This window comes from Oncorhynchus kisutch, linkage group LG30 (assembly GCF_002021735.2).
Source record: "Oncorhynchus kisutch isolate 150728-3 linkage group LG30, Okis_V2, whole genome shotgun sequence".
NCBI lineage: Eukaryota > Metazoa > Chordata > Actinopteri > Salmoniformes > Salmonidae > Oncorhynchus > Oncorhynchus kisutch.
The window spans coordinates 3,305,703-3,318,943 of record NC_034203.2 but is presented as its reverse complement, the minus strand read 5'-3'; the positions used below and the strand labels follow the sequence as shown (position 1 = coordinate 3,318,943).

Here is a 13,241-nt window from a genome sequence, read left to right as displayed (position 1 = left end):
TGTGACAAAACAAGCAAATATACAGTAGTGTAGAGAATCATTGTACCATCTAAATTGCTGTGAATATATATTTTCCATAACCAAAAATATAATATTTTCAGCTGTTTGAAGTTGGTGTACAAAACCGAAAGCAAAAATGAAACGTAAGAACGGGAAGCATGGAAACAGTGCACATTGAACAGATCTACCGCATCTTAGACTTGCTTTCAGTAAGAATGATCTATAACTCAACATTTTTATGTGAATTTGGTCTTGTCACCCAAAAATGTACATTTTGCAGCTTTAACTAAACAGTTCTGAAATACGAATAAAAACATTTTTTGGTGTATTTTTACCCCACTAACATACAAATAGTTTTGAACAGTTGAAGCTAGCACTCACATCATTCTTATCTTACCTTAGAAGTCTTTACTTGGAAGGCTGACCAGCATCTATGGTATTTAGTTTCAATATCCCATGCTATAACAGATTACATGTAATTATTTAAGTAACGCAAGCAGCCAATAAGAAAGTGGAAAAAGGAACACATAAATTGGCTTGCGAAAGTATTCATTTTTTCAAATTTTTTTGCCTTACAACCTGGAATTTAAATATATTTTGGGGGGTTTGTATAATTTGATTTACACAACAGGCCTACCACTTTGAAGGTGCTAAATATGTTTTATTGTGAAACAACAAATAAGACAAAAAAACGGAAAACTTGAGCATGCATAACTGTTCACCCCCCCCCCAAAAGTCAATACTTTGTAGAGCCACCTTTTGCAGCAATTACAGCTGTATGCCTTTGCACATCTAGCCACTGGGATTTGTTTTGCCCATTCTTCAAAGCAAAACTGCTCCAGATCCTTCAAGTTGGATGGGTTCCACTGCTGTACAGCAATCTTTAAGTCATACCACAGATTCTCAATTGTATTGAGGTCTGGGCTTTGACTAGGCTATTCAAGACATTGAAATGTTTCCCCTTAAACCACTCGGGTGTTGCTTTAGCAGTATGCTTAGGGTCATTGTCCTGCTGGAAGGTAAACCTCCATCCCAAACTCTAATCTCTGGAAGACTGAAACAGGTTTCCCTCATGAAAAACATTCCCACAGCATGATGCTGCCGCAACCATGCTTCACTGTGCGGATGGTATTCTCGGGGTGATTTGAGGTGTTGGGTTTGCTCCAGACATAGCATTTTCCTTGATGGCTAAAAAGCTCAATTTTAGTCTCATCTGACCAGAGTACTTTCTTCCATATGTTTGGGGAGTCTCCCACATGCCTTTTGTCAAACACCAAACGTGTTTGCTTATTTTGTTCTTTATGCAATGCCTTTTTCTGGCCACACTTCCGTAAAGCCCAGCACTGTGGAGTGTACAGCTTAATAAGGTGTTCCTATGGACAGATACTCCAATCTCTGCTGTGAGCTTTGCAACGCCTTCAGGGTTATCTTTGGTCTCTTTGTTGCCTCTCTGATTAATGTCCTCCTTGCCTCATCTGTGAGTTTTGGTGGGCGGCCCTCTCTTGGCAGGTTTGCTGTGGTGCTATAATATTTCCATTTTGTCAATAACAGATTTAATGGTGCTCCGTGGGATGTTCAAGGTTTCAGATAGTTTTTTATAACCCAACCATGATCTGTACTTCTCCACCACTTTGTCCCTGACCTGTTTGGAGAGGTCCTTGGTCTTTATGGTGCCGCTTGCTTGGTAGTGCCCCTTTCTTAGTGGTGTTGCAGACTCTGGGGCCGTTCAGAACAGGTGTATATATACAGAGATTATGTGACCGATCATGTGACACTTAGATTGCACACAGGTGGACTTTATTTAACTAATTATGTGACTTCTGAAGGTAATTGGTTGCACCAGATCTTATTTAGTGGCTTTTGAAACAAGTAATTGTTTAAATTTTGAATTCACCAATTTGGACTATTTTGTGTACAGTATGTCCATTACGTGAAAAACATTGTTTAATAAATTGAAATTGCAGGTTGGTATGCAACAAAATTGGAAAAGGGGGATGAATACTTTTGCAAGGCATTGTATTTGAGAATGCTGTTCATTGACTACAGCTCAGCGTTCAACACCATATTGCCCTCAAAGCTCATCACTAAGCTAAGGACCCTGGGACTAAACAACTCCCTCTGCAACTGAATCCTGGACTTCCTGACGGGCCACCCCCCAGGTGGTAAGGGTAGGTAACAACATATTTGCCATGCTGATCCTCAACACAGGGGCCCTTCAGGGGTGTGTGCTCAGTCTCCTCCTGTACTCCCTGTTCACCCATGACTGTATGGCCAAGCACGACCACAACGCCATCATTATGTTTGCAGACGACACAACAGTGGGCCTGATCACCAAAAACAGACAGCCTATAGGGAGGAGGTCAGAGACCTGGCAGTGTGGTGCCAGGATAACAACCTCTCCCTCAACGTGATCAAGACAAAGGAGATGATCGTGGACTACAGGAAAAGGAGGACCGAACACGCCCCAATTCTCATCGACGGGGCTATAGTGGAGCAGGTTGAGAGCTTCAAGTTCCTTGTTGTCCACCAACAAACTGTCATGGTCCAAACACACCAAGACAGTCGTGAAGAGGACACAACAACGCCTATTCCCCCTCAGGAGTGAAACGATTTGGCATGGGTCCTCGCTAGTCAAACTATCAAAATAAGCAGGGAAGGCCAGCCACTCAAAAATGTTGTTGGGCTTTTGCAGTTGACAGTTGTGCTAGTCAGATGCAATGGTATGAAATGTTTTAAATGAAAGGTATCACTTTGCTTCAACAGAGTACCAAAATTAGTTTGAGATCTTTCACTAAACTATTCATATCGTTTTACAGAGAATTCTGCTGGAATTTGAGTTTGAGTTTGACTTTATTTTTATTTTTACAGGGACAGTGCACATTAATCAACATTTCAGTAAAAGTGCCGGTTTTAGCCAACCGGCTAATTTTCAACCGCAGTCCCTGGGCAGGTTATTAAAAACAATTACAATATAGACAATAGCAACATAGAACAAGCAAGACATAGCATACAGACAGAGCAACATAGGACAAGCAAGACGTAGCATACAGACAGAGCAGCATAAAACAAAAAGCAGCAAGACAAAATTCATAAAAGCAACAAAGTGTTTCCACACCTCACAAGCTACAGACAACAGACAACATGGAGTGGCAACACACAGCTAGGGACCATGTTCACAAATCTGATTGACCTTTAGCCATGTCTTCAAGCATTTTGTGAAAGTGTGATATGTGGTGCAGTTATGTGTGTCTGATGGCAGTGTATTCCAGACATGGGAAGCTCTCACAGAGAATGCAGATTTACTAAAGGTGCTTTTCCTTAGGGGAACTATACAGTCACCTCTCATGGCAGACCTTGTGGATCTGCTGCCATATGTCTGGGTTTTCTGTTTAACAAAAATATTGAGTGGAGGGGGAGCCAGGCCATTGAGGATCTTGAATACAAGACATGCGTCGGTGTATTGCACAAGATTTTCCCAACTCAAGAGCTCATGCTTTCTAAGGATGTGACAATGATGATGGCTATTGGGCTTCCTATCAAGCACTTTGAGAGCCTGTTTGTAGACAGACTGAATACGTTTTAATGTTGTACAGCAAGCTTGGGCCCAACTAGTCAAGCAGTATGTTAAGTGGGGGAGTATCATAGAGTTGAAGTACAGTTTTGCTACCTCTGTAGTCAAACAATTTCGTATAAATCGGAAATTAGCTATGTTGAATTTGGTTATTTGAATTACCTTTTTCACATGCTTTTTAAAAGAGAGGTTGGAATCAAGTATGATGCCAAGGTACTTAAAATCGGATACCACCTGGAGCTTCTCCCCTGACACATAGACATCTGGCTCAGTAGCATCTGTTGCCCTCTTTGTGAAGAACATGCAAACAGTTTTTTTCACATTGAGATGCAAACACGAGTCACTGAGCCACTTTGTAACCTGGACCATTACAGTAGTGAGTTCTTGTGCAGCTTGTTGTTTGCTCTTTGCATGCACATATATCACTGTATCATCTGCATACATTTGAACTTCAGACCCAGTACAGACAGAAGGCAGATCATTAATGTACAAGCTGAACAGGAGGGGCCCCAGTATTGACCCTTGGGGCACGCCCACATCATAGCTACGAGTGGGCGACAGCTCATTGCTCACTCTGACACACTGAGTTCTGCCTTCAAGGTATGATTTCATCCATCTCAAGGCATCAGGGGAAAAGTTGAACTTGGACAATTTTGTGATGAGAATCTCATGGTTAACAGTATCAAAAGCCTTCCTTAGGTCCAGAAACACAGCCCCAACAGCACCCCCTTTGTCCATCTTGGACTTCACATTTTCCAGAAGAAAGCAGTTGGCCGTTTCTGTGGAGTGTTTCGCTCTGAAGCCAAACTGCATGGAGTGTAATGTGAACGGGCTGTTGTTGAGGTGGGCAATCAGTTGTTCTGCTACACACTTTTCAACAACCTTTGACACCACAGGTAATATACTAATGGGCCTGTAGTTACTCACGTTAGCAGGGTCTCCTGATTTAAAGATGGCCGTTATTATGGCCGACTTCCATACCCTTGGAAACACACCGAGACCAATAGATGTGTTGGTGACCTTAGTAATGGGGCCAATGAGTGACTCTTTGTAGTTTTTAAGAAAGGTAGAGTCCATCCCAAACACATCTTTGGCTTTAGAGTTCTTTAGTGAGCTAATCACCTTGTTCACCTTTGACTCAGAAACCTCCCTTATGATGAAGACAGGTTGAGTGTCATTCACTAGCACTGAGCCCAAGAAACAAGTGGAGGGGTTTTGTGTCAGTACCCTGACAGAGTCAATAAAGTAGGAATTGAAGGCTATTGCTATTTCGACTGCATCCTGTGTTAGGGTGGTATCTGACAATGAGATTCTGTTCTAAATCTGCCATAGAACCGTGTTATTCACGGACGGTGTCAATGTCACCAAACGAGGCCAGAACAAGACACAAACCAGCTGCAGTCGACTAATGCCTCGCCTCTTTGGACAGGAATAGACGTGCCTTTTCCTGACTTGAAACTTGCCCCAAGATACAGCACATACTTAGGTAGCAGCTGCAAAGCTGCACAGTGGATGGATGAAGAAACAATTTTATGTGATATGGCATTGCTTTATAAGTTGCTAATGGGTTGTTTGGTATAATGAGTTGCTTACTCTGTCACTCAATCACGCGATTGATTGACCAAATCTTGTTTACCCTTTGGTGTAGTGATGCGATATTGAGCACAGTTAATTAACAATGGACTACTTGTGTTTCTTCTCTCCCCTGTTTGTCTTTGTCTTTGTGTAGCTGCTTGGTGAGGAACGTTTCCAGGACATTGAGAAGATTAAGACTATCGGCAGCACATACATGGCAGTCTCCGGACTGTCACCAGAAAAACAAGTGAGCAAAATCAACATTTTGTGGTTTAGTAATTCGTGGCCATATCCTGACTTGCATAAAAGCTATATATTAACACTGACACCATTGATTTGTGCTGTTACCTTGTACATGCTGTATGTGTAGGTGCAGTACAAAGGTATGGACAAATTGTGCACAAGGTGTAACAAGACATAAAACGCAGAACTTGACCCTTATTTCTAAAGAGGGGGTATTTTATCTGTACATCATCATGTGGGGCATAATTCTGACCCCATTTGACACTGGTAACACGATGATCTCAATCTGTGATTCAGTTTGCACTGTCAATCTGGTTTGGGTACTCTCTGATGTCACTCTGATTCTTAGCAATGTGAGGACAAGTGGGGTCATCTGTGTGAGCTGGCCGACTTTGCCATCGCCCTGAACGAAAGCATCCAGGAGATCAACAAGCACTCCTTCAACAACTTTGAGCTAAGAATTGGTAAGAAATCCCAAGTGCTCCCTCCCTGGCAACCACTCAAAATGAATAGACAATGAATTTCAAACACTTTCATAAACACACTGTAGTTTTGTCTCTAGGTGGAGCTAACTCTTCTACAACTCTCACTCGTCTTTCTTCTCAATTTCCCTTCTCAATCATCTCATATTCCTATTTTTCTTCCTCTTCCTCCTTTTCCATCCCCTTCTCTTCATTTTCGTCATCTTCCCCCTCCTTCTTTTTCGCAGGCATGGCACATGGCTCGGTGGTGGCGGGTGTGATAGGCGCCAAGAAGCCCCAGTACGACATCTGGGGCAAAACAGTGAACCTGTCAAGCCGCATGGACAGCACAGGCGTGAGTGGCAAGATCCAGGTGCCTGAGGACACCTACCTGATCCTGAAGGAGCGAGGCTTTGCCTTTGAGTACCGTGGCGAGATCTACGTGAAGGGCATCAGCGAGCAGGAGGGAAAGATCCGCACACACTTCCTGATGGGCCGTGTGCAGCCCAACCCGCTCATCATGCAGCCGCGCAAGCTCCAGGGCCAGTACTCGCTGGCAGCCGTGGTGCTGGGCCTAGTCCAGTCGCTCAACCGACAAAAGCAGAAGCAGATCCTGAACGAGAACAACAACTCGGGCATCATGAAGGGCCATCACCACTACAACAGGAGGACGTTGCTGGCCCCTGGGGGGGCAGAGGTTGGCCATGCCGAAGTGGCAGATAAGACTGAGTTGCCCTGAAGAGGCCCACTGCAAAAAGGCAGGGAGGGAGGGGACTTGACAGGAATGTGCCTCCTGTTTTCATCCGCATCGATTTGTCCATTCATCCATCTGTCCAGCCATCAATCTATCTATCCTTCTGACAATTCAATGTTCTGCCTACTATACACCCTAACCCCTTGCCTGGTGTCAATGTTTCTGTTTTGTATTTATTTTATATAAGAGAACACAATAAAGGAGTTTAATTTTTTATAGATAACTTGTGTCTGGTGACTTTTTTATTTTGTCAGTGCTTGACATTCATACAACAATCCTTGCCCTTGCAGTTTATTTTCTGCTCAGACGTAAGTAGCTGGACTGTGTGTTAGAGCCGGACTGGATTGTGAACCTGCATGACACCCATCTCCCAGGAGTGTTGTCTACGGAGACAGGCATTTAGAGTTGCAAAAATCTGTTAACTTTGCTAAAAATTCCCCCTCCCTACCCTTTGCCAAAATGTTCAGGTTTTCAATATGTATCTGACAATAGTGGTAAGATCAAAACATCACTTCAATAGAAAATATAAACATTTACAAGTTGGCATGTTGGAGTTTCTTCTTTTATCCCTGGTTCTAATTTGTAACCTTTCCTTTCCTGGTCCACATTCTGATTGTGCCTGTTAGCACCAGGTTTAAACGGAGCTCTAAATATCATCTCCTAGTCTACACAAAACATCCTAATTGTTTTGACTGCTTTGAGAGCTTTTAAAAACACATTCTATCCGCTGCAATGGGGCTAACTGATCTACGATCAATCACTTCATTGAAAATTAGTTTAGAGGCGTAGAGTGCAAGAGGCTGCTGCTGACTGAGCCACCTATTGGATAGATGTGTTCCGTTTGTGTTGTGTCTCTGATGATAGTGAGGCATTAGTTCATTGTGATGAGGGAAATTAACAACTCAAATGAGTCCTGTGAGAATCACCTCCCAACCCACTGGGCACACACTGGTTGAATCAACATTGTTTCCACGTCATTTCAATGAAACAACGTTGAACCAATGTGGAATAGACATTAAATTGTCTGTTTTCCAGTGGGAAATAACTATTTTGATTTCATTCAACATTCTAGCACTAGAGGAGTGCACAGGTAACATTATTCTCAGCTCAATGATAATAAAAGTATTGTTGATAGTCAGCTTTGCAAAAATCTCTAATAATCCTGTTTACATGGATACATCTGAAATGAGGCTACCTGATGGGATTTAAATAAATGAAGAAATTCGGCAATCAAAATCAATGCTCTACCACAGTGAACATGTTCATTTTGCGAAGGCTATTTGATTCCGGACATAAAACGTTTGTACGTGAAAACTATTTGTAAGATGCATACTTTCAGTTTTTCTGAATATACTTCACTCATGCATAAGAGGGAGGCTTGCGCTACTGAAGCTGGCACATGCGCAAATCAAATACACTGCTGGAACACCGATTAATATACTGTTTACACATCCTAATAATTTTAAAGATTAACCAGGTGTTTTAATCAGCGTATGCTTATTTCACTTTTGAAATTACGCCGATTTAAGGTTATTTCAATATTCGGAAAACTGCCATAATCAGTTTAATATCGAATTATTAGTGTGAATGTAAATGTACTCCATGATTGTAAGCTTATTGATGCAGGTTTGCTGGCTAAGGTTATTGCAGTCTGGGTGTCTCAATCTCAAGTGGCTTCCGCTCCTTTATTATGGTCTATTTTCACAGTTTGTAGTTAAGTGTTAACTCCAAGTGTAATACAGTATTTTACTAAATACACAGATATTTATAATGATGGGGAGCAGATACCAGTTTATTTTCTCCTGTAGCACTGAAGTATTCTGAAGGGGGACTCTAAATATTCCACTAGATGGCAGTAGATGATCACTCCAATGCCCTCTCTTACATCCCAAATGTTCTGTTTTCCACAAGCTACAGCTGACAGAGAAGGGACCTGAGGAGTAGATACATTTGCTTCAGCTAACCAAAGTCCTGGTGAGCAGCTAATTAGTCAAATCAGGTCAATCTCTCTCAGGTCAATCAATCTCAATCTCTCCAGAACCAGGATTGGGCTGCCCAGTTCTAGATCAAATTAGGCTACTTATTATTAAGTAGCCGAAGTATGACAATGGTACACACTCCTCTCACTAAAAAGCCCATAAAGCCTTGTTCAAACGTACCTTGTGTATTCCCATCCCTCTGAATCCATCAAGTGAGTCACTCCTCTGAATGACTATAGCCGTGGTTACACCTTGCATTGATTGCTGTTACTTACAACGTCATTCTAGTCACATTAGCGCACATTAGCAACAACTGTCCCAGTATTGGGATCTTAAGAGGTTAGGTCAACATCCCCATACTGTTCACATTTCTGTCATGTAAATGTTGTAGCTTAAACAATTTATATGGGAAATATCCAGTATTTTCTTCATTACCATGCTGATGATTTCAAATTGTATTGGATTCATTTTAATCGGTTAAAGACATTGAATATATTTACTACATTTAGTGTGGGTTTTTTTTCTCTGAAAAGTATGTTTATTTTAAAGTTATATGATTTAGTTAATGTAGATACATTTCAATGTTGTTTAACACACAGTAACCAAAAACCTGAACACGTTTGCATATTCATACAGAATTGTTTGCCAGAAGTTCACAAGTTGTCACAAAATGTATCGCAACAGTTTGCCCCAAAACTAATTTGGCACAACTGATTTCCAGAAGCCTGTTTTCTCGGTAAGGGATCACATTTAGTTAAGTTTAGTATGTCCTAGCATGCAATGACTAAATCAAGCTTGTGACTCTACAAAATTGTTGGATGCATTTTCAGTTTGTTTTGGTTGCGTTTCAGATTATTTTGTGCCCAATGGAATTTAATGTTAAATAATGTACTGTGTCATTTTAGATTCACTCTTATTGTAAATAAGAAAACAATATGTTTAAGTGGCTCCAAACGTTAACCTTGTGTCTTTATTGACCTATTTCAAAATTTGCACTCACAAGGGTCTGACACAGTGTCAGTCCAACACACACAAACACTCCATCATTTGCTCACTCACACATAATATGCACATACATTTCTACTGACTCTACACACACCCACTCACATACAAGCTGCTGCTACTCTGTTATTCTGATATCCTGCTGCCACTCCAGTGTAAATATGATATGTCCTGTATATACTATGCTTAATTACTTACTTTGTCTATTTCCTATTCTCATTTCTCATGTTTTTTCTAGTAATACATTGTTATTGATTATTGCCTTGTTGGGTTTTCAGTTTGCAAGAAAGGCATTTCACTGTACTTGTGCATATGACATTGAAACTTGAAACTAATATTGACATTTAACCTGCGAATTAACTTTTATGTATAAATGAAAGCATCCCCAAACAGCAAAACTTTCATGTAAGTGTAAAATATAAACATAAATTGATGTCCATTTGATACATTTATGATGTATAAAATATAGAAATGTAGTGTTCAGCAGTTCAAACTACATACGGTAACTAGGTACTACATCATTTGGGTTCAGTAGCTATCCGTTTTGAGCAAGTGATAGCTAATTGTATTGTTAACATGACAAGAAAATCTGCAGATACTGAGAGTGAACATGTATCCAAATTGAAAGTGATTTGGAACAATGAACAAGTGACTTTGTGAATTTGTTTGTTGTACTCAGTCTATTGAAAATGTGCTTACAGTTTTGAAAGATGAGCATTCTGATCTGTTTTTATTTTGTGCTAAGACTTGTGAAAACATATCACATACTTGTGCACCAATGTGTTTGAAAAAGAAGGCTCCAAGGCTCTATGAAGTCCAGACAACTGCTTGTTGATTCCCCATTGGGGCATGTGAATGCTCTGGTTGTCTAAGCCTACCTCGAACCAGTTTTAAAACAATTAGGAGCCCATCAACCATCAGCAGACAATTAAGTATGCTAAGTTGAAAGCCTTTGAGAAGGTCTTTAAGATCAATCAACTGTATTTATAAAGCCCTTTTTACATTAGCCGATGTCACAAAGTGCTATACAGAAACCCAGCCTAAAACCCCAAACAGCAAGCAATGCAGATCTATGTCACGGGTGTCGTTGGAAGTAGACCGAGGTGCAGCATGGTGAGCGTACATTTTCTTTTATTTAAATAAAATGTCGCCAACAAAACAAGAAATAACAAAACAACCGTCAGAGACAACGATAGTCCCTGATTGAGAACCATACCCGGCCAACACATAGAAACACAAATCATAGAAATAAGACACATAATAAGACACAAACCAAAAAGAGACATATAAAAGTAACTCTAAGGTCAGGGCATGACAGTACCCCCCCCCCCCCCCCCCCAAAGGTGCGGATTCCGGCCGCAAAACCTGAACCTATAGGGGAGGGACATAGACCCCGCTCCACCTCTGGCTCCACCTCTGGCTCACCCAACCCGCTTTGGTGGCACCTCTGGTGTGAGGACCCTCGCTGCGGGCCCCAGACTGGGTACCCTCGCTGCGGGCCCCGGACTGGGCACCCTCGCTGTGGGCCCCGGACTGGGCACCCTCGCTGCGGGCCCCGGACTGGGCACTCTCGCTGCGGGCCCCGGACTGGAGACCGTCGCTGGGGGCTCCGGACTGGAGGCCGTCGTTGGGGGCTTCGTGCCATGGATCATCACTCGAGGCTTCGTGCCATGGATCATCACTGGAGGCTTCGTGCCATGGATCATCACTGGAGGCTTCGTGCCATGGATCATCACTGGAGGCTTCGTGCCATGGATCATCACTGGAGGCTTCGTGCCATGGATCATCACTGGAGGCTTCGTGCCATGGATCATCACTGGAGGCTTCTTGCCATGGTTCATCACTGGAGGCTTCTTGCCATGGATCATCACTGGAGGCTTCTTGCCATGGATCATCACTGGAGGCTTCTTGCCATGGATCATCACTGGAGGCTTCTTGCCATGGATCATCACTGGAGGCTTCGTGCCATGGATCATCACTGGAGGCTTCTTCCTGGGCGCAGGGACAGGACTCACCGGGCTGGGGAGACACACAGGAGGCCTGGTCCTTGAAGCAGGCACAGGACTCACCGGGCTGGAGAAAAACACAGGAGGCCTGGTGCGTGGGGCGGGCATCGGATACACTGGATCGTGAAGGCGCACTGGCGGTCTCGAGTGCAGAGCTGGCACAACCCGTTCTTGCTGGATGCCCACTTCCACCCGGCAAATACAGCACACCGGCCTGTGAATGCTCACTTGAGAAACCGTGCGCATCACCCCATAACACGGTGCCTGACCAGTCACATGCTCCCCACGGTAAGCATGGGGAGTTGGCTCAGCTCTAAACTCCGACTCCGCCAATCACCCCGTGTGCCTCCCCCAAAAAGTTTTTTTGGGGCTGCCTCTCGTGCCTGCTCCATTGCCATGACTACTGGTAGTGAAGTCGTTTCTCCCTCGCTACTTCAGCCTGTTTCCATGGCAGGGTCTTGTCCCCTGCCATAATCTCCTCCCATGTCCAAGATGTCCTCCATTCTCTCTCCTCCCGGGCCCAGGATCCCTGCTCCTCCTGGCCACGCTGCTTGGTCCCTTGGTGGTGGGTAGTTCTGTCATGGGTGTTGTTGGAAGTGGACCAAATTGCAGCGTGGTGAGCGTACATTTGATTTAATTTAAATAAAATGTCGCCAACAAAACAAGAAATAACAAAACAACCGTGAAGCTTAACAGGGCTAAGTGCCACAAACAAAGTTAACTACCCACACTGAAAGAAGGCAAAAAGGGCTACCTAAGTATGATTCCCAATCAGAGACCACGATAGACAGCTGTCCCTGATTGAGAACCATACCCGGCCAACACATAGAAACACAAATCATAGAAATAAAGGACATGGAATGTCCACCCAAATTACACCCTGACCAAACCAAAAAGAGACATAAAAAAGGCTCTAAGGTCAGGGCGTGACAATGTAGAAGCACGGTGGATAGGAAAAACTCCCTAGAAAGGCAGGAACCTATGAAGAAACCTAGAGAGGAACCAGGCTCTGAGGGATGGCTAGTCCTCTTCTGGCTGGGCCAGGTGGAGATTATAACAGTACATGGCCAAGATGTTCAAACGTTCATAGATGACCAGCAGGGTCAAATAATAATAATCACAGTGGTTGTAGAGATTGCAACAGGTCAGCAGCTCAGGAGTAAATGTCAGTTGACTTTTCATAGCCGATCATTCAGAGTTCGAGACAGTAGAGACTGCGGAAGAGAGAGAGATTTGAAAACAGAAGTTCCGGAACAAGTTTGTACGTCCGGTGAACAGGTCAGGGTTCCATAGCCACAGGCAGAACAGTTGAAACTGGAGCAGCAGCAGGGCCAGGTGGACTGGGGACAGCAAGGAGTCATCAGACCAGGTAGTCCTGAGGCATGGTCCTAGGGTTCAGGTCTTAAAAGAGAAAAAAGAGAAAGAAAGAGAGTTAAAGGGAATGTACTGAAATTCACACAGGACACCAGATAAGACAGAAGAAATACTCCAGATATAACAGACTGATCCTAGCCCCCTGACACATAAACTTTTGCAGCATAAATACTGGAGGCTGAGACAGGAGGGGTCGGGAGATACTGTGGCCCTGTCCGACGATACCGCCCAGACAGGGCCAACCAGGCAGGATATAACCCCACCCACTTTGCCAAA

General features: G+C 43.3%; 1 protein-coding gene across 2 annotated transcripts in view; it reads left to right on the top strand.

Annotated features, from left to right (window-relative positions):
• The window catches only part of adcy8 (adenylate cyclase 8 (brain)), a 247,827-nt gene extending 240,841 nt beyond the window's left edge, over positions 1-6,986 (top strand). The window contains exons 16-18 of one of the 2 annotated variants that reach the window (XM_020467285.2): positions 5,301-5,393; positions 5,739-5,853; positions 6,099-6,986. In XM_020467285.2, the coding sequence (XP_020322874.1) occupies positions 5,301-5,393; positions 5,739-5,853; positions 6,099-6,589 (699 nt within the window). In that variant the 3' untranslated portion in view covers positions 6,590-6,986. The remainder of the gene's footprint in view (positions 1-5,300; positions 5,394-5,738; positions 5,854-6,098) is intronic. The other variant, XM_020467284.2, reaches the window with a different exon arrangement.
• Positions 6,987-13,241: the final 6,255 nt, after the last annotated feature.